Source organism: Tachysurus fulvidraco, chromosome 5 (assembly GCF_022655615.1).
Source record: "Tachysurus fulvidraco isolate hzauxx_2018 chromosome 5, HZAU_PFXX_2.0, whole genome shotgun sequence".
Classification (NCBI taxonomy): Eukaryota; Metazoa; Chordata; class Actinopteri; order Siluriformes; family Bagridae; genus Tachysurus; species Tachysurus fulvidraco.
In genome coordinates this window covers 12,734,234-12,758,148 of record NC_062522.1, presented here as the reverse complement: position 1 = coordinate 12,758,148, position 23,915 = coordinate 12,734,234, and the positions used below count along the sequence as shown (strand labels likewise).

Sequence of the window (23,915 nt, the reverse complement as noted above, 5' to 3'; positions counted from 1 at the left end):
GCTCATGTCCTGTCTGTCCTTATGCTTATTTAGCATTCTACTATACATTCTGGCACTTAGCCCAGGTGTATATTATATATAATACACACGCACGCACATAAACCTGATATATACCTAAATATGTATGTATGTATATGTGTATATACCGGTGTATATATATATATATATATATATATATATATATATATATATATATATATATATATATATATATATATATATATATATATATACACATACACACACACTATATATGTATATACTGTATATATACAGTATATCAAACATAGCCATATGAAAAAATTGGCAAACACATAGTAGTCACAAACCTGATATATACCTGATATATACCTCTATATATATATAATAAAAATTGGCGAACACATAGTCACAAACCTGATATATACCTCTATATATATATATATATATATATATATATATATATATATATATATATATATATATATATATATATATATATATATATATACACACACACACACACACACACACACACACACACACACACACATAATCGTTGGTACACATATACAGGATATACGTGTGGATATACATGTGCTGCATGACAAACACGGTGTAATTCACATTGGATGCACCTTTTTCCGATTGGTGAATCAAACGAATCAAGACTCGTTTAAAGTTGAGTCATAATGAATCACTCGAGCCGAACGAGATGTTCGACAATAGTAGCGCGTGCGGCTGTGGGTAGAGTCCCGTGTTACATCACCGCATGCAATAAAACCCCACGGCGGAGTGCAGAACCCCGGACTCATATACACACACTCACACACACATATACACACATTCACACTGTGCAACTGAGTCAACTATACTTTACCAAAGGGACCACAACAGGACCAAACATGGAGATATACAGCAAAGACATTAAGAAGCCCAAGCCTTCTGTATTTTGTAACATCAAGGTAAATGATTATTATTATTGTCGGTGTATGTTGTAAGACTTGACTTTTTTTTTCTTCATTAAAAAAACAAAAAACATTTAATTTATACTGTAATGGGTTTACAAGTGTATCCTGCAATAGGAGCCTATTAACCAACTTGAAATGTAGCCAAGGCTGACTTTTTGGCACCAGCATGTCTAATGCAATAGTTCAGAGTCTCTCAGCTCTCAGTGTCCTGCACAAAGTAAGGTTTACGCTGTGGTCACCACTCATCCAAATCATCTACTCATTACCAAACCCTGCATGACCTGGATCAGGTGTGTTAAACAGGTAAAAACCTGAGTGTGTGGGACAGTGTGTCCAAAACGCTGGAGCTGAGAACCCTGCTTTTATTTATCACTTCTCTATTGCACAGACTGCTGCTGAGTCTTGCACTGAAACTACATAATATTGAGCATTGGACATTTATCAAAAATGTTCTTATGGAAAAGAGCTGGTTGTAATTCCTTTGAAAACAAAATGCATTTTATTCCTAGGCTCTGACTGTGATCTGGAATTTGGCATTACATAATCAACTGTAGTCTGTCTAGAGTTGAAGATTTAATGATCTTCCTCAGACATTAAGGGAATACTTGACAAAATATTCATTTACAGCCTTCATGCTTTAAATGTTGTAAGCACTGAAGGCTGTGTTTGTCCCGAACGAACTATACAACAAATGAAAAACTTTTATTCCTCCTGCATGCTTTCATTCACAATTCTGAATGTACATTGTTTTTGTTGTTGTTGTTGTTGTTTGTTGTTGTGTGTTTAACTGTGCTTATATTACTATATTACACTGCTGTATTCTAAACCTTCAAAAATCATCAGTTTATCCATTTTTCATGAGAAAATTTATTTGGGTTTCCTACTTGCTTGTATGTCTTGCTTTTTTGATCAGTTGCCATTAAATTCAAAGCCAACATTTTTTTCTGGCACCGAATGAGAGTTCATTGTAGTTCAGCTGACATTAAAAGTGGATTTGCAAACCTTTAATATGCAGCTTTAGTTTATCAGGATCCTGCTGTCCTCTTATCAGTAATATCCATAATTACACATTATTAAAAAAACATAATAATAAATAAATCCTGGGATTACATGAATTGTGCTCTGGACCTGTGTTAGTAGGGTTTAAGCATCAATGGAGAAATGTATCCTGGAAATATACAAGTTCTTTATATTTATAGCAGTGTTGTGCCAAGAGGGTTTGTCCTTGACCTTGATGTTCTGGTCTCAGTATTAGATCACAGTGTTGCAGTGACTCTTCTCAGCTTAATAACTAAGATAGAATTCACTCTAATTTCCAAATATTCTCTTAGTCAGAATGCTGAACTCAGGATTGTTTATATCTAAATCACTGCTGTATGCTTGGGGGGTTACGCCTCATCCTCTGTGTCTTGGTACATCGTACACGCATGTATCACATTCAAAAAGCTTCCAGAATAGGTGTAGCAGCACAGTAGCTCGTGTTGAATTAACATCTGCTAACATCCTGATATAAATGAATACAAAGAGCTAGTGGGTAAATCAACACTGCAAGTTTTAATTCAACACTTTGATATAGTGTTAACTCTCTGCTGCAGGGGTTATTTACACGGCTGGTCATTTTGCCAAGGAATCGGTGAATCAGTATGATTTTGATTCAGAGCCAGAAATTTGATCTTAAATCTTAATAAGATCAATACAGATACAGTTTCTTTAACATATTTATAACAGAAACTCATTTTTGAAAGAAAGAAAAAAAAACACATGAGCCTTATAATTCCATGGTCTCAAATGCTTGTTAGTTTCAACAACAATGGTTGTTTGTTCTTATTACTACATGATCTATTGATCAATAAGCATGAAGATGAAAACCTGATTATTACTAAACCTTAAAGGATTGACGCAGCCGGTGTGCTAGCAACATATTCACCTCAGTTAAAATCTAAATGTGTAAGCAGGAGATATACTGCTTTCAAAAATAAAACAAGACCATTGTAAATTTTCTAAATGAATATATGTCATGCTGAGTGAGTACGCGAGTGAGCGAGTGAAAAGAATACAGATAAGGATTTGTCACGTTTTTGTTCTGGAAATGAATGTGTGCCAAAATTTCAACCCTGCATTGTTTACATTTTCTTGAGTTTGACATTTGCAAAAGTACACACGTGTAAAGTAGTACAGGTGTAGGTGTGTCATGTATCTGGGGAAGAGGTTAGCCCACGATGGCGTCAAAGTCAGGAACTGGTCTTTCCTCTTGTGCAAACCTGACCCATTCTGTATACGTTTGGCTGGTCACTGTAATTCCTGGAAGTTGTTTTTGCATTAAACTCCACTGTGATGAAATACCAGTAGACATGGTATTAATTTATGACAGCAAATACTTCAGTGCCTGTAAATGATATGACGGGATGTCTTCTATTAATCTCATCTGGAGAAGCAGACTGGCCTTTTTTCCTAATTGGGTCTTAAGAAGATGTTCTAAATTGAGCCTAAATCCTGGGCGAGGGAGCACATTGATTATTTTAAGTTTCAAATAAGGACTGTAAAACTGTAAAACTTTTGAGTTATTTGTTGTTCTAAATATATCCGGCACACAGAACTGTCTTTTCTCATCTGAGCATTAGATAAGAGAAGTATTCAAGAATTTTGTAGCTTGCCTTTCCCTTGATTCTTCATTCACAGTGGGGCTCTGAAATCACCACAATGGATGAGATGCTTTTGCAAGATGTGAGGCTCTCCTCCCATCACATCTAACGTGGTCTCAGGATGAAAAAACCTTCAGATGGAGCTACACCCAGAACAGAGAAAAAAGAAAAAAAATTGACTAATAAAAAATAAATTAAAAATTATGATAAAAAAACCCAAAAAACAATAGAGTATCACCAACATAACAATTAGCAAGACTTTACAGTATATAGTTTGGAGACTAACCAGAGTAGAGGCAGAAAAAAAATGCAAAAAAAAACCTCAGATTTAAGCTGTCTTTCCATTTTATAGCTTCCTAGACAGCAGTGTACAGGCCTGCCAGGGCATAACTGCTTGAAAGGAGGATAACAGAAATATGTATCTGAAAACAATCTTTACGAAAATGCGTGGTTCTGGTTTTCCTCCAAGACTCTGCAAGTTATTTGCACAATCACTTCATTACAAAGGAAAGTAATATGTGCGGTCTGTGCTCACCCGAGGCGGCTGTAAGATTGTCGTTAATGACACAATGAGCGATAAGTACAGGTGTCATCGCCACACTGTCTTCCAGAAAGTTAGAGAATGAACTTGCCAGCTGAAGCTTGCAAGAGATCCCATTTCAAGTCTGGGAGCTAATTTGGAGTGTACACTGAATTCAGGATGAACACTTATGTCTCAGGAGATAAACTATCTGTCTATAATTGTGGTGTCAATCTGAGAGCCTTCAGCTGTTGAAAAGATGAACACATTCTCTACAACTTTATTGCAGCACTGAACTTGAAATGATCCAGGCTTGCTCTGGCACAATCAGGCTAAATAAAGAACATTTTCCTAGTCTGTTTATAGAGCGAACTAAAAGGACGTCATATCACACTGCTGAAGACATATAGCTGATATACAGAAAGCTAACAAAGGCATTGGTTAAGGCTGGTTGACTATGACAAGACTGTTAAAGCATATCTGAATATGAAAACTCATTTTCTGAATAACACAGACAACGTTTTTACAACCAAAAAGGGTATAAAAGGGCTTATTGTGTGCACCAACAAACCATAAACCAAATAATGAGCACCTTTTCCAGGAGATGATGGGAGGCTTAGCGCCTGCCTGTAGCTGGCACCGAACAAAACAAAAGAGTCGTCTTCTGTTTTGGGGAATAAATCCAGTCCAAACCTGTGCTATGAGATTTCTTCTTGTTTCTGTGATTTTTAAGAATCCTTCTAACCAGAAATGAACACGAGAAAATGAAGCATCTTCGTGTATCTCCTTCTCTCTATCCTCCTCTGAGTGTTCTGGGAACGGGTTCGAATTGATGAGCTTTGATCCCTGCCATATCTTCGTCATAGATGTGAATAAACGTCCTCAAAGCAAACAATGCCTCTAGAACAGTTTAGAACTCCTGGCTGCAAAGCACAGATTTTACATTGTGTTTTACTGTGTTTAAACACTTACTGGCACATGGCTCTTATGGGCACTGATTTCACCTTTCTACTCTGTACCTTTAGGGAGTTCATCTTTGCCTTATCACACAGTCATACTTCAATAGCCTGTTAGTGCAGATGGAAACTAAAGATTCTTCAAAGATTTTCACACTTAGAGCCGGTTGTGCCTTTGGGCTCGAATGAAGACAAAGCTGTTTATCTGGGTAATTTAAAACAGACAGCTTCCCGTTCCAACTTTCCATTTTAAATACACTCTGTTCAAACACAATGTGACTACTTTGCACAAAGTGTTGTGTTCACGTCTATTCAGGAGACTTAGTACTTTTCTAGGAATGTTTCTGAGGAACCCATCTGTTTTCTCCCTGAGGTTGAGATTATTCTCTGTAAGACTTGTTTATCATCATCATCACTGAATACACTTGGGATTGGACTTTAGTCCAGTGCAAGGCAACGTACACATTAGTGATGTAACTCAAAACCACTCTGTTCAGTGCTTCATATGTTCATATCTGTTTTAAAAACAAAACAATATTATGCCTCTTATTTTTATCTGTATTTGGTTAAAGCACATTATATATTCAGACTGAATCATTGTGTATTGGTCCTATTCCCAATGCACACAAACATATGGGTAATTTAGGATCACTAATCCAATTACTGGCATAAAAGTGAAAAAAGACCTTACTAAATCTCTCTGGCTAATGTATTCATACTGACCTTTCAGCTGCATTATCTCTATTTATTTAGACAGTATGTTGATTTAACCAGATACAGTGCAAACAGTAAAATGTGTGTTGTATCATATTTATTTATTCTGAGTTCTTGCCCTCTCCTCTTCTCTTCTAGTTCTTTGTCTTGTGCCATGGCCTGCTCCAGCTCACCCAGCTTCTGCACACAGCATACTTTAAGAGCACCATTACCACCATCGAGAGACGCTTTGGCCTTGACAGTCTGTCTTCAGGAACCATCTCATCCCTTCATGAGGTACTCAATACACAAACAGAACAACACCAGCACAGAATTGGATTGAGTTCAATGTCAAGAAAAGAAAAGTTTAAGGCTTGAATTTTGCTCTTTCCAGTTCTTACTGATTTGGCAATATTAGTGTTTCACTTAACTAATCGTCATATTTTTTTTTAAGTTTCACTTTCTATGACCACACATGGTTTTTCATGACAGTCATGATGATTTCCTTTCAAGCAGACACTGCAGACATTATTACAAAACATCTTACATCATCTTGACATTGCCATGTAGGTCATAGGAACAGGAACTCCAGTAGATGTCATAAGGTGCGAATAAAGTGACACGTACACATATACTGGGAACTTTTCATCCTAAGATTGATTCAAATGGTAATCGTAAAATTTCCAACTGAACATAAAATGTAATGGTGCCATATTTCTCACCAGGAGCAAATTTCCTTCTGAAGGTTCATCCTGTTTGAAGTAATGTCTGTAATGAATAATTCATGTTAGTTCATGTTAATTTAAACCCCCAGTCAAGATTTGCTGAAACATTGCCACAATCTTTTTTTACCTCAGAATTTTTAGTTCAGAGATAAAAATCAGTTAGAATAGCCTATATGAGCATCATTTACCTTGCTACTGTTTAGCAATTCAGCAGGAAACCAGATGTAAATAGAGTTTAAGTTTATTTGAGTTTAGCCTGTCCTACAGTATATAAGCACTGTAATGAGATGTGTGTGTTTGTGTGTGTGTTCTCTGTGTAGGTGGGGAACATGGTGCTGATAGTGTTTGTCAGCTATCTTGGAAGTCGTGTCCATCGACCTCGTCTTATTGGGCTAGGAGGCCTGCTGATGTCCATTAGTGCCATGATACTGACATTACCTCACTTCCTGTCTCCACCATACACCTATGACTCTGTCTTAAAAGGTGAGCGCACACTGCCACCTGCATCTTCGCTTATTGTCACATGGTCGTGAATGAACGTGAATTGTCTGAAGACAGTTTTGTGCCAAATACTGTATAATAGAGTTTCAACCAGGAGGATTGAAAACATACTTTCATTTTCTGAACTTGAACTGAATAACTTTTGTAGCAAATCACATACAATTATGTCAATTATTTAACTGATTAGACCAGAGACCATCAGCAGGGCTAGAGATTAGCTCAGGAAATAATGTTCAAAGATTAATGACCTAAATCAGATTCCAAACAGAGGTCTTAAACTTTTGTAGTTGAAGCACCACTGCAAAATAAAAAATAGTGAACAGCCATTACATTTTTGGGTGAAGGTTGGCAAAGACTAAGCTATGGTTTACATCATGCCTGTGATAGTCAGCTTATTGCTATCATTCCATAGTGACATGTTCAAGGGAAAAGGCTAGACTGGCTCAATAATGTTTAATATTTCTCTGTATTATCCATAAGCTAAAAACACACCTTCAGGGCCATGAACTCATAAAAATAATAACATCCACTAGAATCAAAAAGCAGTCTAGAAAACTAGACAAAACATAGCGGGGGTCTAAAATAACATCCACCACTGAGAAAGACATTGTAAACGGGACAAGGTATTAAGATCTCTCCTGTACCTTCAGCAACAGGAAGTAGCTTTAGAGCCTCTGAACCCTTGTGAGCTGCATCTTCTCTTCACCACACGTATGTATGCAGCAAAAAAGTCTGAGAACTAGAACAAGAGTAAAGTACAAAAAAATAAAATAAATGAGTTCTGAAAATAAGAAATGTTGGCAGAATTAAAGAGGAGACTGAAAATTAAAAAGGTTTTGTGAAGTGTATTCAAAATGTTCCAAGGGCTGTGTCCCAACAGGAATTAGCTGCAAGACATTTATCTCAATATAGAAGGAAAAAAAATACAAAAAAGGTAAGATTAGAGCTCCCTGGAATTATGGTTAGCACATATTTCCTCCCCTATTTTTCCTCCCATTTCTCTCGTTATCACGTTCACTTACTGCTCAATTTAGTACTTGGTAGTACCAGTGAGAAAATATGTTGTGAACCCTTTATTTTGGCTTACATTTTAGTGTATGAATGCAACCAAACAGTCGTGGTAGTCAGACATGTCATAGGCAAATTCAAACATGTCTCTCAGACAGACTCACACTATAGCCAATCAGGAGCGAGTGTGTGACATTTAATAAGGACCGAACCATTTTCAGTTAATGTTTGGTTTCTCGATTTGTGGTTGTGTTTTTGTTTTTGCTGTTCTTGTTTGTGGTTGTTTAATGTATATTGCACTTTGTACTTTGGTACAACTTTACTCATGTACAAATTTACTCATGGTCACATGTGTTTATTTTGTCCCACAGACAGCAGGCAGGACATGTGCAATGTCCATGCTCCTCGTCTCAATGCATCCTTATGTGATCAGAAGGACACCCATAAGCTTATGGACAATACAAAGCTGTGGGTACTCATGGCCATGGCCCAAGTGCTGTTTGGAATTGGCTCCGTCCCAATTCAACCCTTTGGGATCTCATATGTGGATGATTTCGCTGGGCCAGGCAACTCCCCTCTCTACATCGGTAGCTACTTTATCTGTTCTGTTCTGTGATATTCTTTTTGAAGACTATATTCCAGCATATATTAAGTCTGCATTTCTTTGCTCCAGCCATACTGTTTGCCGTGTCTGTGTTTGGGCCTGCCTTTGGCTATCTCCTAGGATCTGTGGTACTGAGAATCTACGTGGACGTAGACAGAGTAAATGGAGGTACAGTTTCTTTTTCAGCAGTGAATCATATTTATATTGGGGGATGTGATAGCCTAAAGTTTAAGGTGTAGGACTATTGATCAGAGGGTCATGAGTTTGAATCCCAGGTAGACCAAGCTGCCACTGCTGGGTCCCTAAGCAAGGTTTTTAACCCTCAAATGTAAGTCACTCTGGATAAAGGTGTCTGCTAAATTCCTGAAATGTAAATATTCTTTTTTCACCCCTCATGATCAAAGTTCCTGATGAAATGCTTGATAATTGGCTCATGAACTGGATGATGTTAGCATGGAGCAGACAAAAGTGTACAGAACACAGGATTTCTAAATGAAATGCTTCTTCCATCTTTAACATACTTATACAGCCCTTGTCCTGATTTCAGCTCTGCTGGTGCGTCAGTTTGGAGACATATGCCAGATATCTCATTAGATGGACAGGATGTTTCTGTCTATCTAATCTTTAGTGATATACCTGCTAAATCTCAGGCATGATAGTATGCTCAGATCTGATACACAGCTGGTGTTTCTAGGGAGAAAATGGCAAAGCAAATGGGTTATGGTAAACATTAAATATGTATTTGATAGCAGTGTTCTCATTGGTCAAAATCACTGAAAATATAAGAGAAATACTGAGAGAACTTGCACCTTTTTGTGGAATTTGCAAATATTTTGTAGGGATGAAAGTTTTCTTGTAACAGCGTTCAGTGAATGCAAAAATAAGATTGGTGAAGTATTTTAATGATAACGTTTTTAAGTGTAGTTATAGTGGGTTGGGAATGGCAAAAAAAGTGCTTACTACACATTTTTATTAAAAAAAAAATTTTTTTCTTCAGAAACACAAACATAAAGTGGATCTAAAACTTTTACACATCAATTTAAAATCGCATGATTTATGATGTAAAAAAAGAAGATAAATTTTTACCTTCAATGTCATATAACAATCAACAAAACTCAAGTGGAACACAAATGGAAACAATTTCAGGAGGCTGCACATCCTTTTGTAATGGAGCTGTGCTCAGAAATAACCAATCGCATTCATACTCATGAAAAGTAATTGTCAAACACCTGTCATCAATGAAGTGATTCTGATTAACCCCAAATAAATATCAGCTGTTTGTGTAAGAATTTCTTCATTACTACGATTACATCGGTTTCATCTGGCTGCTGGTATCAATACAGAGAGGAGAATAAAAGAATTTCCAAAACATTAGATGCATCATGGAACAACATAAAGGCCATCATCAAGCGAACATTTATAAGCTACCTCAGTGACATAGAAAGAACAGGGCATCCCTCCAAAACATATGGGATACATTATAGCCTTCGCACCCATATGTAGGTATTAGAAAATTGGAAGCACACAATTATTATGCAGGTTTTCTTAATATACCATAGTATTAAAAATTTCACTGCAAGGGGATCAACTGTGTCTCAGCAACCTGTGCATGAAGCAAGGTGAATGAAAAATGTTGTTTGCCGAAGTTGATGTAGAAGAACTTGCATGTCCTGCACAGAGCCATGACATTGAACAATGAACCCCAGTGAACACCTTTGAATGAATAGGAATGTCAATTGTGTACCTTCTCTTCCAACAACAGTGCCTGACATCATTAATGATCTTATGGCTGAATGCACCAATCCTCAAAGCCAAGTTCCATGGGGGATGTTCAAAAAGCACACATAAATGTGGTGGCAAGGAGTCCACAAATATTTGGCCATATAGTGTCATTCTCTATATTCAACAACTATCTCTTACTTTATTCCTACATCTAAGATATTAGGGTACGGTGACTAGACGGAATCACCCCAAACCATACACAATGAAGCATGATGGTGGCAGAAACATGTTATGGGGTTGCTACTCTTCAGCTGGGGCTCTAGGAGTTAAAGGGAATTATGGGTAGATCTTCCAGCACGATAACAATCCAAAACACGAATCCAATTTCATAGATCTGACATTTTCGCAAGAAATAGTGGAATAAAATTGTTAACTTAAAGATGTGCTGCAAAGGAAGATTCTTACCCAGAAAGTCTGAGTGCAGTAGTATACACAAAAGCTGCTGTAACAAAGTATTAGTCAAGGGGCGTTCATACTTGTGCGATTACTTTCACGTAAACCTTTTTTTCTTTGATATATGTTTCTATTTGTATTTCATTATAGTCATTGTATTTATTTATTTGTTTGTTTGTTTGTTTGTTTGTTTATAACAAGTTTGTGTAAACTTTTTATATCCAGAGGTGGAGTGGTCTAAGGGCGTTTTGCTTATATTTTAAATAATTTTATCTTTAAAATATAGTTATACTATATATTTACATACATATTTGCTGAGCATTTCTGAAAATCGTATTATGCCTGAGCTAAAATTTTTTGAAAAAAGACATTTCAACCGAAAAGAAATCTAGGAGTTAAAAACCTTGCACCCCTCCTTTAACCCCTTCTCATGCTTTCTTTTATTTGTAGCAGGGGCTCTGGAGTTGACTCCTATCGACCCTCGCTGGGTCGGAGCTTGGTGGATGGGTTTGCTGGTCTCAGCTGGGGGGATGTTCCTCACCTCCATCCCCTACTTTTTCTTTCCTAGGGCCATGCATGTGGATAATGTGAGTTATGCTACCATGTTATCACGCTATCATATTACCAATATTGCCAATACAGTGCTACTATACAGAGAGACTTTGTACTGTTTTAATCTTAATCCCTGTAATATGGCATTTGTTTTTAAAGCCACTGCAGGAATTAAATGAATGTGTACCTAGCTGCTTCTGAAACATTGATACACTGAGAAAATGGTCTCCTCTTATAGTCTGAACCTATAACCTTGTCTGTTGTCACTCATGTGAGATTACTGTTATCATCGACATTTTCTGCAGAATGTTGTTCTTCCTGTTAAAAAAACAACTTCTATGTGTCACAAAAGTGCCTAAAGCTTTATGGGATTCTGAGTCTACGAGCACTACATACTGGTCATTAGCAAAAACAACATTATTTCACCACTGTGTTATTTTGCAGAGCATTGCAAACAAGAGGGACATTTTGAAAGACAGCCACAAGAGTTCTGACATCTCCATGCTGGATTTCCTCAAAAGTAAGTACACTGCTCCTGATCATGAATGGTTCATTTTGTGGAACTGTGACACGCTTGGACACTTAGAAATAAAATAAATAAAACTGACAAGGATTTACACCACACATCCACAGTGACATGACTCCTGGCTCCCAGGTTGTAAGCAGTCATATATTTATTGCCTATATATTTATAGATTGCACAGTGTGCAGCCTGCCAGGCTTTTTTCTTGACTCATACTTGCTTTGAGTTCTGCTGAAACAGGATCTGACTACATATTAGGGGTTTAGCAGCTCTGACAGTATGACTTATTAAAGACATGTACATGTTTTTTGCTCAGTGTTCCCACGACTGTTTGTGAGGTTGTTGCTCAGTCCGCTCTTCTTGCTGCTGGTTTTGACCCAGTGCTGCTTCTCCTTCGTGATGGCCGGACTAGCCACCTTCCTCAACAAGTTCCTGGAGAGGCAGTACGGCACCTCAGCAGCTTACAGCAGTCTTCTCATAGGTGTGTTATAGCATCATGCAAAGAAATGGTATGGAGTACTAAAACATGGTCTCTGTACATAGCATCATTACATAGAATACAAAAGCAATTTTACGCATGATGACTGAAAACGTGTGTGTTGCTTGTCCAGGTGCTGTGAATCTGCCTTCAGCAGCCATTGGGATGCTGTTGGGTGGTATAATAATGAAACGATGGGGCCTGTCACTTCGAGTCATTCCACGTTTCTCTATGGCATTGCTCACCCTTTCCACAGTGTTGTGTGTTCCCCTGTTCTTCATGGGCTGTTCCACTCAAACAGTCTCTGGGGTTTTTCCACCCAGTGGATCCAATGGGTGAGTGAAACACAGCAAGCTTATAAATACACAAATATACATAGCATCCACTGCTTAACCCTCGTGATCTGTTTACTCATGCAAATGAAGGTCCCAATGACATAAGCAATTACTTTAGATTTTATAGCAGTAAGGTTGTAAAATATATCTTAAACTTAAACTACCTCATAGCTATCAGCAATATAAACAGCATGGGACAGGATTGTAAATAAAAAATAAATGTGTAACAGAGACCCCAAAGCACCTTTTTGTTTCACATTTGCAAACACCAGACATTTGAATAAATTATTACTCTCAGGCATTGGTGTGTAGTAACAAAAGTAATTCAAAAATAAGTCTAGATTAATGCTTTAAATATAAATGCACTCATTGTGCCAAGATTTGCTAACATCAGCCACTCCATCGGTTCACTGTTGGATGCCTTTGGGTTGTTATATAAAGTGCTTTTGGGCCAATGTTAGGATAACAATGTCATTAGTTAGGAAATGTTTTTGCTAATGTTAACATCAACATTGTTACCTGGGTAAAAGTAGAAAGTGCTATTATAGTAATATAAGTGTTTTGGGGAAAATTTCTCTATTTTACGCAATTGTAAATGTTTTAACATTAACTTTAACTAAAGTAATGCATTGGTACATTCTCCAACTTTAGACAGAAAGTTTAGACAGAAATAAAATATTCAAACTGGAATTTGTGGCTATATGTGCATTTTATTTGGTGAGAAAGAGGCAAAAACAGCTCTTTTGATGTTGAAGGTTGCAGACCCCTGGGCTAGAGTATACCAGTTTGCTGATTGCCTGATCTGAATGTTTATGACTTCTGATTACTACCTGTTGTTTCTGGGAAAGAAGTGAAACAATAATAATATAATAATAGTAAATTACATTAAAATAGTAATTTAAAGCCTTTTTTCTACACAGTCTTCCATTTAGGGTTTACTCTGGTGAGGTAAAGTGGAGACATTAGTAAAAATAGTTGGTTAAACCAGATGGCAATGTGGTTGGTGAAGGATTCGCAGTTCAATCCTACACTTGGGCTAATGAGAAATTAATTAAAGAAAAATAACCATTTGCACCCAAATGTATTTTGTGCAAACCTATATAAGCATACTACAACACAACTTCCGTGTGAATTGACCCAGTTTCTATTCATTTTTATGCAGCATGTCTCTGACTGTATCCAGCAGTATCGTAGTGTCGTTGTGTTTTACTTGGAATCTCAGTGATGACAGTTCTCAGTGATTTATGAGATCTCTTTCAGATGAATGATTTCATGCATTTTTATAAGCAGTGCTTAAATAAATTGGTCATTTTGGCTTGTTCTGTAAATGGACAGCTGTCTCTTTTGGACTGTACAGCTGGTTGTGTGCTGCTCGCTGGTTTTGACCAGCAGTACAGGAACTCGTTAAAAGTGAGATGCCATATGACACCATAGACTAATTTGCATATTTATTTGGTTTTTGCATTTACATTTATGATGTTTAACAGAGCCCTTACCCAAAGTGACTTTCAGACATGCTTTTGAAGTTTATCAATAAATATATTGATACTGGTTTGTTAGGTGCCCTGCGATGGGTTGGCACTCCGTCCAGGGTGTATCCTGCCTCGATGCCCGATGACGCCTGAGATAGGCACAGCCTAGGGTTAGGGTTAGGGTTAGACAAGTCCTAACCCTTGACCCGACAAGTTCGGATAAGCGGTAGAAAATGAGTGAGTGAGAGAGTGAGTGGTTTTTTAGGTCATGGACTACGTATTACTGTAGTCCATTTTGTTGGGTGGTAACACAGAAAGTAAACACAGACTTTTTTTCTTATAAACAAAGGCTAGTTTAAATATTTTTACAAAATGGTGTAATAGGATTGTAGTTGGGAAATAGACATGTTGGAAAATTCATTCATTCATTTTCTACCGCTTTATCCGAACTACCTCGGGTCACGGGGAGCTTGTGCCTATCTCAGGCGTCATCGGGCATCAAGGCAGGATACACCCTGGACAGAGTACCAACCCATCGCAGGGCACACACACACTTCTCATTCACTCACGAAATCACACACTACGGACAATTTTCCAGAGATGCCAATCAACCTACCCTGCATGGCTTTGGACCGGGGGAGGAAACCGGAGTAATGTTGGAAACAATTACAGAAAATTGATTTTAGAAGAGAGTCCAAACCAAATAATAAGACATTTATGGTTAGGACAGACAGCAGTGCTCAGCAATTGGCTGTTAGGAACAATAGTGATTAGTGATTAATTGTTAGGAACTACAGATATTGGTTGTTAGGGACAGTGGTGATCACTAATTGATCACTGGGAACAATAGTGATCAGTGATTGGTTGGTGGGAGCCACAGTGAGCAGTGATTTGCTGTTGGGAATGACAGTGATTGGTCATTGGGATCAGTGGAAATCAGTGATTGGTTGGTGGGTGCAACAGTGATCAGCGGTTGTCATTCTGTACAACATAATCAGGGATCGGTTGTTGAAAACAATGGTGACCAGTGATTGGTCCATGAGAACTAGGGCATAGTATTGCAATGTCCTTTCTGTTCTGAGTAAGTGTTTCTGAAAGGAGGCAGAATATTATATGCCATGCCATTTGTGAAAATTGGGAAAATATACAGGGATGTAACTTTTCCAATAGTACTATGAAGTTAAATTCCAGGTACTTGATTAGTATGTGATGGACAGATATTTTTGTGCTGAATTACAAAAACACCTCACCATAATATTCATTTGCTTAAAGGCATGACCTACATTTTTTGTGGTCTATATTAATGCTACTAAGTCTTCTTCATAGATATTGTGCTTAAGACCATACATGTTTTTTATCCTGATGTCCTACAGGACTTTCGCCTGCAATTACAACTGCTCATGTCAGACGTCTGTTTACAATCCAGTATGTGGGAATGACAACATTGAATACATTTCCCCGTGCCATGCAGGCTGCACCAGCTTTACAAAAGACCCCAAAAACAAATTTCGCATTCAGGTGAGAAGCCTTGATCCATTAGCCTGTTGCTAAATCTCCTAACAAAGTCACAAAAACGTGCATCCTTCACAAGCAACATTAGCTAAGCTAACCAGCTACATAAACACTACATGATGCTGATATTGAAAGTTAAGTAGTTAGCTAATCAAACACTACTTCTTCAGCAACATTAGCTATTTGACATTCGTGGCTTTCTAAGTGTGCTAACAAGATGCTGACATGTTATATTCTAAAAACTGTGATTTAAACTACAATATTGTGCAAACCTATAGCCAGCATCTCTATCAAGCTAGCTAATATTACGCTTAATGATTATGCTCCAGTAATATCACGTTCTTATGTGAGTACAAGTCTGTGTATAGTGTACGAGAAAAAAAAATAACATAATAGATCTTAATGAGAATTGGCTTAAATGTTTCCCCCAAAAAATAAGGTTTTCATTAGGGATTTACTATCACATACCACCAGGACTAAATGGGGCCTCCTTTCATAGATGATTATCATAAGAATACAATTATATAAGCCACCAGGAACCATTAGGAAGACCACATTCCACTAATCAATCATCATAGACCACCAGAAACAAATAACAAGCCATTTTCAGAAAAACACATTCAATTAACTTACCGCATTTTAATCTACAAAGGTTGATGAACATTTGGGAAATTGTGACTTCAAATGTAGTAAACACATACTAACAGCCCATCTATTTGTCTACACAGTCCTTCCGTAACTGCAGCTGTGTGATGGGGGGCGCAGGCATGGGTGGGGCACGTCCTGGTCCCTGTGCCAACAACTGCCCTCACCTCCTTCTGCCTGTTATCTTCCTAATCTCTATAGCAGCCCTCATTGCAAGCCTCACACACAACCCAATCTACATGATGGTGCTCAGGTACACACGCGCGCACACACACACACACACCCACACACACCCACATGCACGCACGCACGCACGCACGCATACACACACACACACACACACACACACACACACACACACACACACACACACACACACACACACACACACACACACACACACACACACACACACACAGTATTGTAGCATATTTAAGTGAAAATGAGTCACTGAAGTAAGGAATAGTATAATAATCCACAGCAATTTGGCACAGATTCATAAAAGAACAACATGTAATACATTTATTCATTCATTGTTAGGGTTTAATCTTATGCAAGACAAGTTAATTCCTGTTATCAATTATCATAGCCATTAACAGTCTTTTCTTTTCATTAACAGTTTTTTCTATCTTTAGATATTAATAAGATAAACATGCATAGAAAAAAATGCTGAATAAATGTCTCTACCAAATACTTACAGGCCTCATACATATATGTCTCTGTGTATGTTGCTTAAAAAAAAACATACAAGATCATATTACTGTAATCCCTGTAGCTGCAACTATTGTCAGAGCTGCAGTTACAGAATATTAATCAGCACCCCCTGATCAATCAGAATCAAGCATTCAATCTCTGTGGTATAAATAAATTGTTTAAAAAATTGCAAGACCCAGATTTTAGATTTTAAGGATGATGTAAAAATGCTTGAAACCTAGTCAAAGTCTGACGTTTGTATACGTTGTTTAATGCAGAACGGTGCCACAGGAGGAGAAATCTTTTGCCATAGGAATTCAGTTCCTACTCATGAGAGTTCTTGGTAAGTAGAAATATCACTCACTACTAGTTAAGCATGTGTTCTGTCTTTCTGTAGACATGCAGCAGGTTTGAGAGCATTTGGGATGTCTCCTACTGGAACATGAATAGGGATGATAAGCTAGAATTCAGTAGACATAGATAAGGATGAGTCACACAAAAGAAAAATGCCTTTTTAAAGTTCTGAACCAAGGGAATGGGTTAAGTTTACACAGGGAGAGAACTCCCTACAGTTATCAGTGTTTAGAGCTGGAAAAAATTATTGTATTGTATTTATTGTAGGTATTATCGCACCCCCTAGTGGTGTTACATGGTTACATACGTATTTTCCACTGTTAATTAAACTTGTTTAGACAGTTTTTATTATGTAATTTAACAGTGTTTATATTAGTTCAGTGGAACATAAAGTGAAACTACAAGAGACATTAATTGTTTTTTTGTTTTTTTTTATGTAATGAGAATATGTGCAATATTACTTTAGAATCTAGACATTTCTGACTAGATCTATTCTCAGTCTAATGACCCTGCGATCTTTATATACCTGAAACAGCTAATGCTATATAATTCTCTGGATGTGTCTTAAATCCTTAAAGTTCGGGGTTATTTACTTTGTTACTTCTTACTTAATTGTTATGCATTAGAAAGTTTCAGTGATTTAGTTTATACCAGTAATAGAAAATATGTATAATTACAGTAAGGAATAAGGAAGTCTGGACTAAGTGCTATAACACAACATATACAAGGTCCTTAACCAACCCTCAACTGGGTAAATTAGATAATACTGATAATCCATGGTTCACTCACGATGATCCTTTTGTATCTGAAACATGTTAATAATTTTAAATAATATAAGAGAGATTGTATAAATTACAGTTTTTGTTCATTTAGTTCTGCCCAGAATAAGCTATTTTACATAACATTAGTTTATTTTACATAACAAAAGTTAAATATAGTCCACAAAACAAGACAAATTAATAACTAAATTTACACAAATGAACCACTTCAAATGTTTACAACTGTATTGAATGCTAATAGTAAATGTACTTGATAAATATTGTACAACAAAATAACAGGGCATTACAAGTAATACTTCCAGTTCCAGATACGTTGTTCCACTGTGTGTGTACGTTACTTTATGGCTTACATTATTCTTCCAATAGGGAAATTTATCATGGTATTTAAGTGTAATATGACACGATTGTAAATGCATAAGTACAATACAAAAGCAAAGTGAGTTAGAATCCTTATTAGAGAGCAGTGGGTTCATAAACAGCCTACAGCCATAAATGACATTTCTTTCATTAGTCAAGACTTACATGCGTGCATTAGTTTAACCACCGATCTCTTACTAAGAAGACTGTCGCTCTGATTCACAGGATTAAAAACATATATGGTAAAAATGGGCATTAATGTCTACCTCGCCCTCCCTCGGGCATTAAAAGCTTCAGGTAAATGGGCTCTGTTTACTTCATTTAAAACCTGTATTAGTAATTAATAATTGCTTTTCTGTGTGTATGTGCAGTGTGGCTACCAGCCCCTGCAGTTTTTGGGATGACTATTGACACTACCTGCATTTGGTGGAAACGCATCTGTGAGAAAAATCTCAGCTGTGGTTACTATGACAACAACCTCTTTAGAAACAGGTATGGGAATGTTCTGACTTGACCTAAATACATATGAGGGTATATATTGTGCTGGAAATCATAAAGTAATGATTGTTACACATGTATATTTTTGAGAAAAATGAACTGCAGTCACAATTAAGTGGCGAAGGAATCACCTTCACCAGTTTGTCTGTGTTATGCAATGAGAATGAGATGACAGTAATATTGTATAGTGACAGTGAATAATGATGATGTTGGTGATATTCAAGATGATGATAGAAATGCCTGTGGGTTGCAGGTACATTGGTTTACAAGTGTTGTTTAAAATTACGGGCGTCGCCATGCTGGGTCTGGTAGGCTGGAAGGTTGGAAGAACCAGAGACTACAGTCTGGAGAAAAAACCAGAGGGGCCGCTGTGATGTTCCAGTCCCTCTGAGCACACTCATTCTGTAGGAGATGGGCATATTCAAGGATCCATTCAGCAAACCAGGCCATTGACACCTTTTATGACATGTCCTCTTCATTATAGCCCTGCTACAAGAGCATCTTGGTAATGCATGGATGGATGCTATGATACACTTTGCACTGACTTGCAAACATATCCTACAGATGAACCTTTTTAAACCATGAGACTTTGTGCCAGTGTTTCATCTTTTCATTTTATGAACTGTTAGTTTAATATTCGTAATAATCACATGATACTACTAAATTTTAGACAACAAAACATTATGCTGCTGGTTGAAATGTTCTGGTTATCCACTCATGAAAAAGAAGAATCCTGTACCTCTGTTCAGTCTGTATTAAATGTACTGAATGTATTATGGTGGGCCCATGATTAAGAGGTTTCACCTTTCCTTTGGTGGATATGTGAAGAATAACTGAAATATGTTACAATATGTTTTTTACACATTTGTAGGTATATTGTCTATAATAGTGTTACTATATTTAAGAGGCCTATAATTGGTCATGCAATTTAAGCTTTTTTAATCCTAAAATGTTAGTGTTATTGATGCATTATTAGGAAATGGGTGTCTTAAATATTTGTACTGTAAATATGTATTTTTATATATAAGTTAGGAATGTTATATTCTATAACCTTAATTTTTTTCACAAATAATAAAATATTGCAATCACAAGTTGCCTCTGCTTTGCTTGTGCCTTTTAAAAAAAACGTATCTGCAGCACAGTAAATATCACAGTAATACTTTATTAACACAGTAATACACAGTAATTACTTTTACTGAATATCACAGTAATACTATACAGTAAACATATAACTTTTCCTGTTGTTGGCTCTGGATCCAATGCAACACACCCCAGAAAACATCTAATCAGTTTAATGAATAAATGCATAAAGTGCAATACACAAAATTTATTGGAATAAAATAGAAAAAAATATATACTACTATTATTTTAAATATATAATAATATATAAATAAATAATAATAATAAATAATATATATAAATATATAATGAAAATAAATACTATATACTAAATAAAAACTATTATTTTAAATATATATAATAAAAATCTATACTACTATTATTTTAAATATATCTAAAATAATATAAATAATAATAATTAATAATAGTATATATAAATATATATATTACTATTATTTTAAATATAGATATATATTTTAAATATATATATAGTATATAAATAATAATAATAATAATAATATAAATATATATAATAAACAATATACTACTATTATTTTAAATATAATAATAATAATAATTATTATTATTATTATTATTATTATTATTATATTATTGCCTTTAATTGAATGCGCAAATATTATATGTTCATAATACTACAACGATAAACAAACAAACAAACAAACAAACAAACAAATAATAAGGAAACCTACTGCCGTTCCAGCATGACGTTATGTGTAGATAGAGGGTGGAGCCTCTTGCAGACTGCGCGTGCGCAGCAGCTGTGACTCTATCAGGCGGTCCGGCGCAGCGTCGCAGGAGCACCGTTAGTCCAAGCAGCGCTCTGAGTGCGCGAGGCTGAATCAGTGTAAACTCGTGCGCGCGCACACACGCACACACGCACACACACACACACACACACACACACACGCACACACAAACAAAAAACAACAACAAGGACAACATTTACAAACATGTCTGTGGCCAACGACTTCGGGAACCCCTTAAGGAAATTCAAGCTTGTGTTTCTTGGAGAGCAAAGCGGTGAGTGTCAGTGTGGAATAAGTTGTGTGTGTATTTACACACTGAACCTGGACAACTTACTAAGTTTCTCTTTGTTACACTTTATGGTGTCAAGCCTTGTTTTTTTTTTTGTTTTTTGTTTTTTTTTGCATGTGTTAAAAATGCTTAGATGTTCAGTGTTGCAAAGTTATGTGATGCTGTTCATTCATCTGACTCTCTGTTTCCTTACTGCAGTAAATAAGATGCAGATGGAAAAAAAAACAACAAAACAACCACAATTCAGTGTAAATTTTGTAAAGAATCTGTTTCAATGTCTGACATTTCTCTTATGCCTCCTATATTATAGCTGCTGCACTTGGTATAGGATGGATGTGTAAATAAATATATAAATAATGGGGATGCTGAGACACACCCAGAGCGTTGGTGGCTGAACTGAACTTGTGTAGCTGTATCTTGTAGGATGGTTTATATCGACATCTATAGCCATGTCTCTAATACTGGTGATGGGGATGACCATGTCTCCATGTCAAATTGGTCATTTGCATGTAAAAAGGTTCTCGTGGATAATCGGGAGAACTTGGAGATGGTGTCTAGACAAATAAGCATTCATCAGAATAGAGCAGTTTGGCTGTATATTGAATGAATCATCTATACAGAGCCCTGGCTTGCTCCTATTCAGATGAATGGACTGATGATTGGTTGTATGCCTCACCAGAGATGGAGATTTGCATGCAATGGAATAATGTTGCCATGGATCTGCTCCGGGGAATGTCATCTTGCCTCCGTTTGGTCTTCAATGTCTTGAGGAACAATGAGGAGTAAAGCTAAAGCTCACCCTAGACATGGTGATCAGCATAAGACGTGGCCTCTTCTGCATGTCACTTGGATTTGTATAGCCAAGGAGAATTTGTGCTAACCAATAAATCATTTTGTGACTAAGCCTCAGACACTTTGGCACAACTAAAAAGTCCCTGATGATGGATTATTTGCCGTTCTCTGGTCATTAGTGCTTAGTCCAGGCGCTGGTTGATGAAGAGGAAGTAACATAGCACGGGAAGGATTCTTCTGTCACTGTGACATATAAAATGATTGGTCATACTAGGGTACGACATGGGGGTTACATGGTTTATGTCTCTGGATTGGTTGGGGGATGATAAAAGGCAAAAGGATACATATTGCAGTGTACACTAATCAAATAAGACCTTCCACTGACATTTTGGGAATTATTGTAATGTAAACGGCAGACGATGATTACATTTTATCTGAGTGAAAAATTTGGTTTAATTCATCTGAAAGATTGCAAAATATAATTTGCATTCATTTTGGTGCACAGTCATTGCAGAGCATTCAGATTGCTAATCTAATGTCATTTACTGGTTTTGATTTAAATTGAATTCCACACTGAAAAATATGAGGGAAGTAAATTACATATACTTCATAATATAGCATTACATAATATATGATAGCATAAAATGTACTGAGTCTTCTTCTGTAATGCTTCATGAGATGAGAATTCAAGTGAGCACTCCTGTTCACTTCTCTTCAGCTCACTTCACTGGATTTCAATGGAGTTTTGTTCAGAAGACTGGCATGGTCATGTCAGAAGGTTGAGTCTGTGGTCATTTTTTGTAAGGATTTGGATGTAGGATTTGGAGGATCTTCTGGAATCTTTTGAAGATCAGATTTTGAACCAGATATACAGTAGCCTCTTTCTGAGGAAGCCAGAAATTTCCAAATACATTATGGAATCAATGATGTCGTGAACCTAACAAGGTTTGCAGATCATTGTATGTAAAACAAACAGGCCCACCACATTAACAGTGGGGAGTGGCTCCTGCATCTCCTATATCTGTATCTACATATCTCAAGCTGCCAAAACCAGCTTCAGAGTTGACAAAAAACTCTTGCTCCCCTCTGGCATATCTTTCAAATAGTTGGCATGCAGGAGCCATATAATAGATCTAATTGTGGATTTGGACGGTTGGTGACCCAAAATGCTGCCATCTTCTGCAAATCTCCAGCAGTGATCCTTGGAGAGATTCTTACCTTTTTAACCATCATTCTTGCTGTGTTTGGAGGCAAAATACACATCTTCTTAAAGATTATCCTAACATTAGATATGGCCATTTCCTGATTTCCCAGCCACCATTTGTATATTCTCTAACCTTCACTAGGTTAATGTATGACTGAGGCAGTTTGGTCTCTTTGTTACCTCAGTGGCCATGAATGACTATTTAAAAGTTCCTAAATCATGGATTAAATTAAAGGATGATTTAACTACAGTAGGAACATACTTTACAGTAGGAATATACTTTTTACATTTTGCTCTATAAGTCCTATCAGTGCCAATAATTTTTATATTGGCCTATTAATGAAAAAAATCATACAAAATTTTACCTCAGTTCAAGGTTTATTTTACTTCTAAGAAGCTAATTAACCATAAAGATTTTTTTCAAAATCTTCTTTATCCATCTTTACTGCAGTCGCCAGTCCTTTTGGAGTGCAACAAAAGCTATGCTGTGTTGTATGTGTTCATATCAATTCAACAATTGTGGCTGATTTGCAAGGCCATTGAATATTATTTAATACATGAACAAACAGTTACAAAGCATTCATATGAATAATCTATTGGAGATAAGACAAATGTTTATGGACTGATTATATTTGTGTGGAAACGTGACCGAAATCTAAGGATTAATTGCAATACTTCTGTCCCGATTAGCAATGTAATTGTAGTTAGATAATTATGTAGAAATTGTGAGTGGTTCTAGTAGGTGAAGAATAGCCTACGGTTAGTTTCCGAT

General features: G+C 36.6%; 2 protein-coding genes across 3 annotated transcripts in view; both read left to right on the top strand.

Annotated features, from left to right (window-relative positions):
• Nucleotides 1-699: 699 nt before the first annotated feature.
• On the top strand, nt 700-20,063 carry slco2a1 (solute carrier organic anion transporter family, member 2A1). 2 transcript variants are annotated; one of them, XM_027147288.2, is made up of 14 exons: nt 700-944; nt 5,921-6,058; nt 6,807-6,969; nt 8,367-8,582; nt 8,669-8,767; nt 11,225-11,361; nt 11,771-11,846; nt 12,166-12,330; nt 12,461-12,662; nt 15,508-15,652; nt 16,375-16,544; nt 17,263-17,327; nt 18,846-18,966; nt 19,226-20,063. In XM_027147288.2, the coding sequence occupies exons 1-14, from the start codon at nt 885-887 to the stop codon at nt 19,344-19,346; spliced, it is 1,878 nt and encodes a 625-aa protein (XP_027003089.2). In that variant the 5' UTR covers nt 700-884; the 3' UTR covers nt 19,347-20,063. The 2 variants fall into 2 exon arrangements, with proteins under 2 accessions (XP_027003089.2, XP_027003090.2); XM_027147289.2 differs by lacking the exon at nt 700-944 and adding an exon at nt 1,147-1,253.
• Nucleotides 20,064-20,886: 823 nt separating this feature from the next.
• rab6ba (RAB6B, member RAS oncogene family a) overlaps nt 20,887-23,915 on the top strand; it is a 74,809-nt gene continuing 71,780 nt past the window's right edge. The window contains exon 1 of the mRNA XM_027147256.2: nt 20,887-21,132. Coding sequence (XP_027003057.1) covers nt 21,063-21,132 — 70 coding nt within the window. The 5' untranslated portion in view covers nt 20,887-21,062. The remainder of the gene's footprint in view (nt 21,133-23,915) is intronic.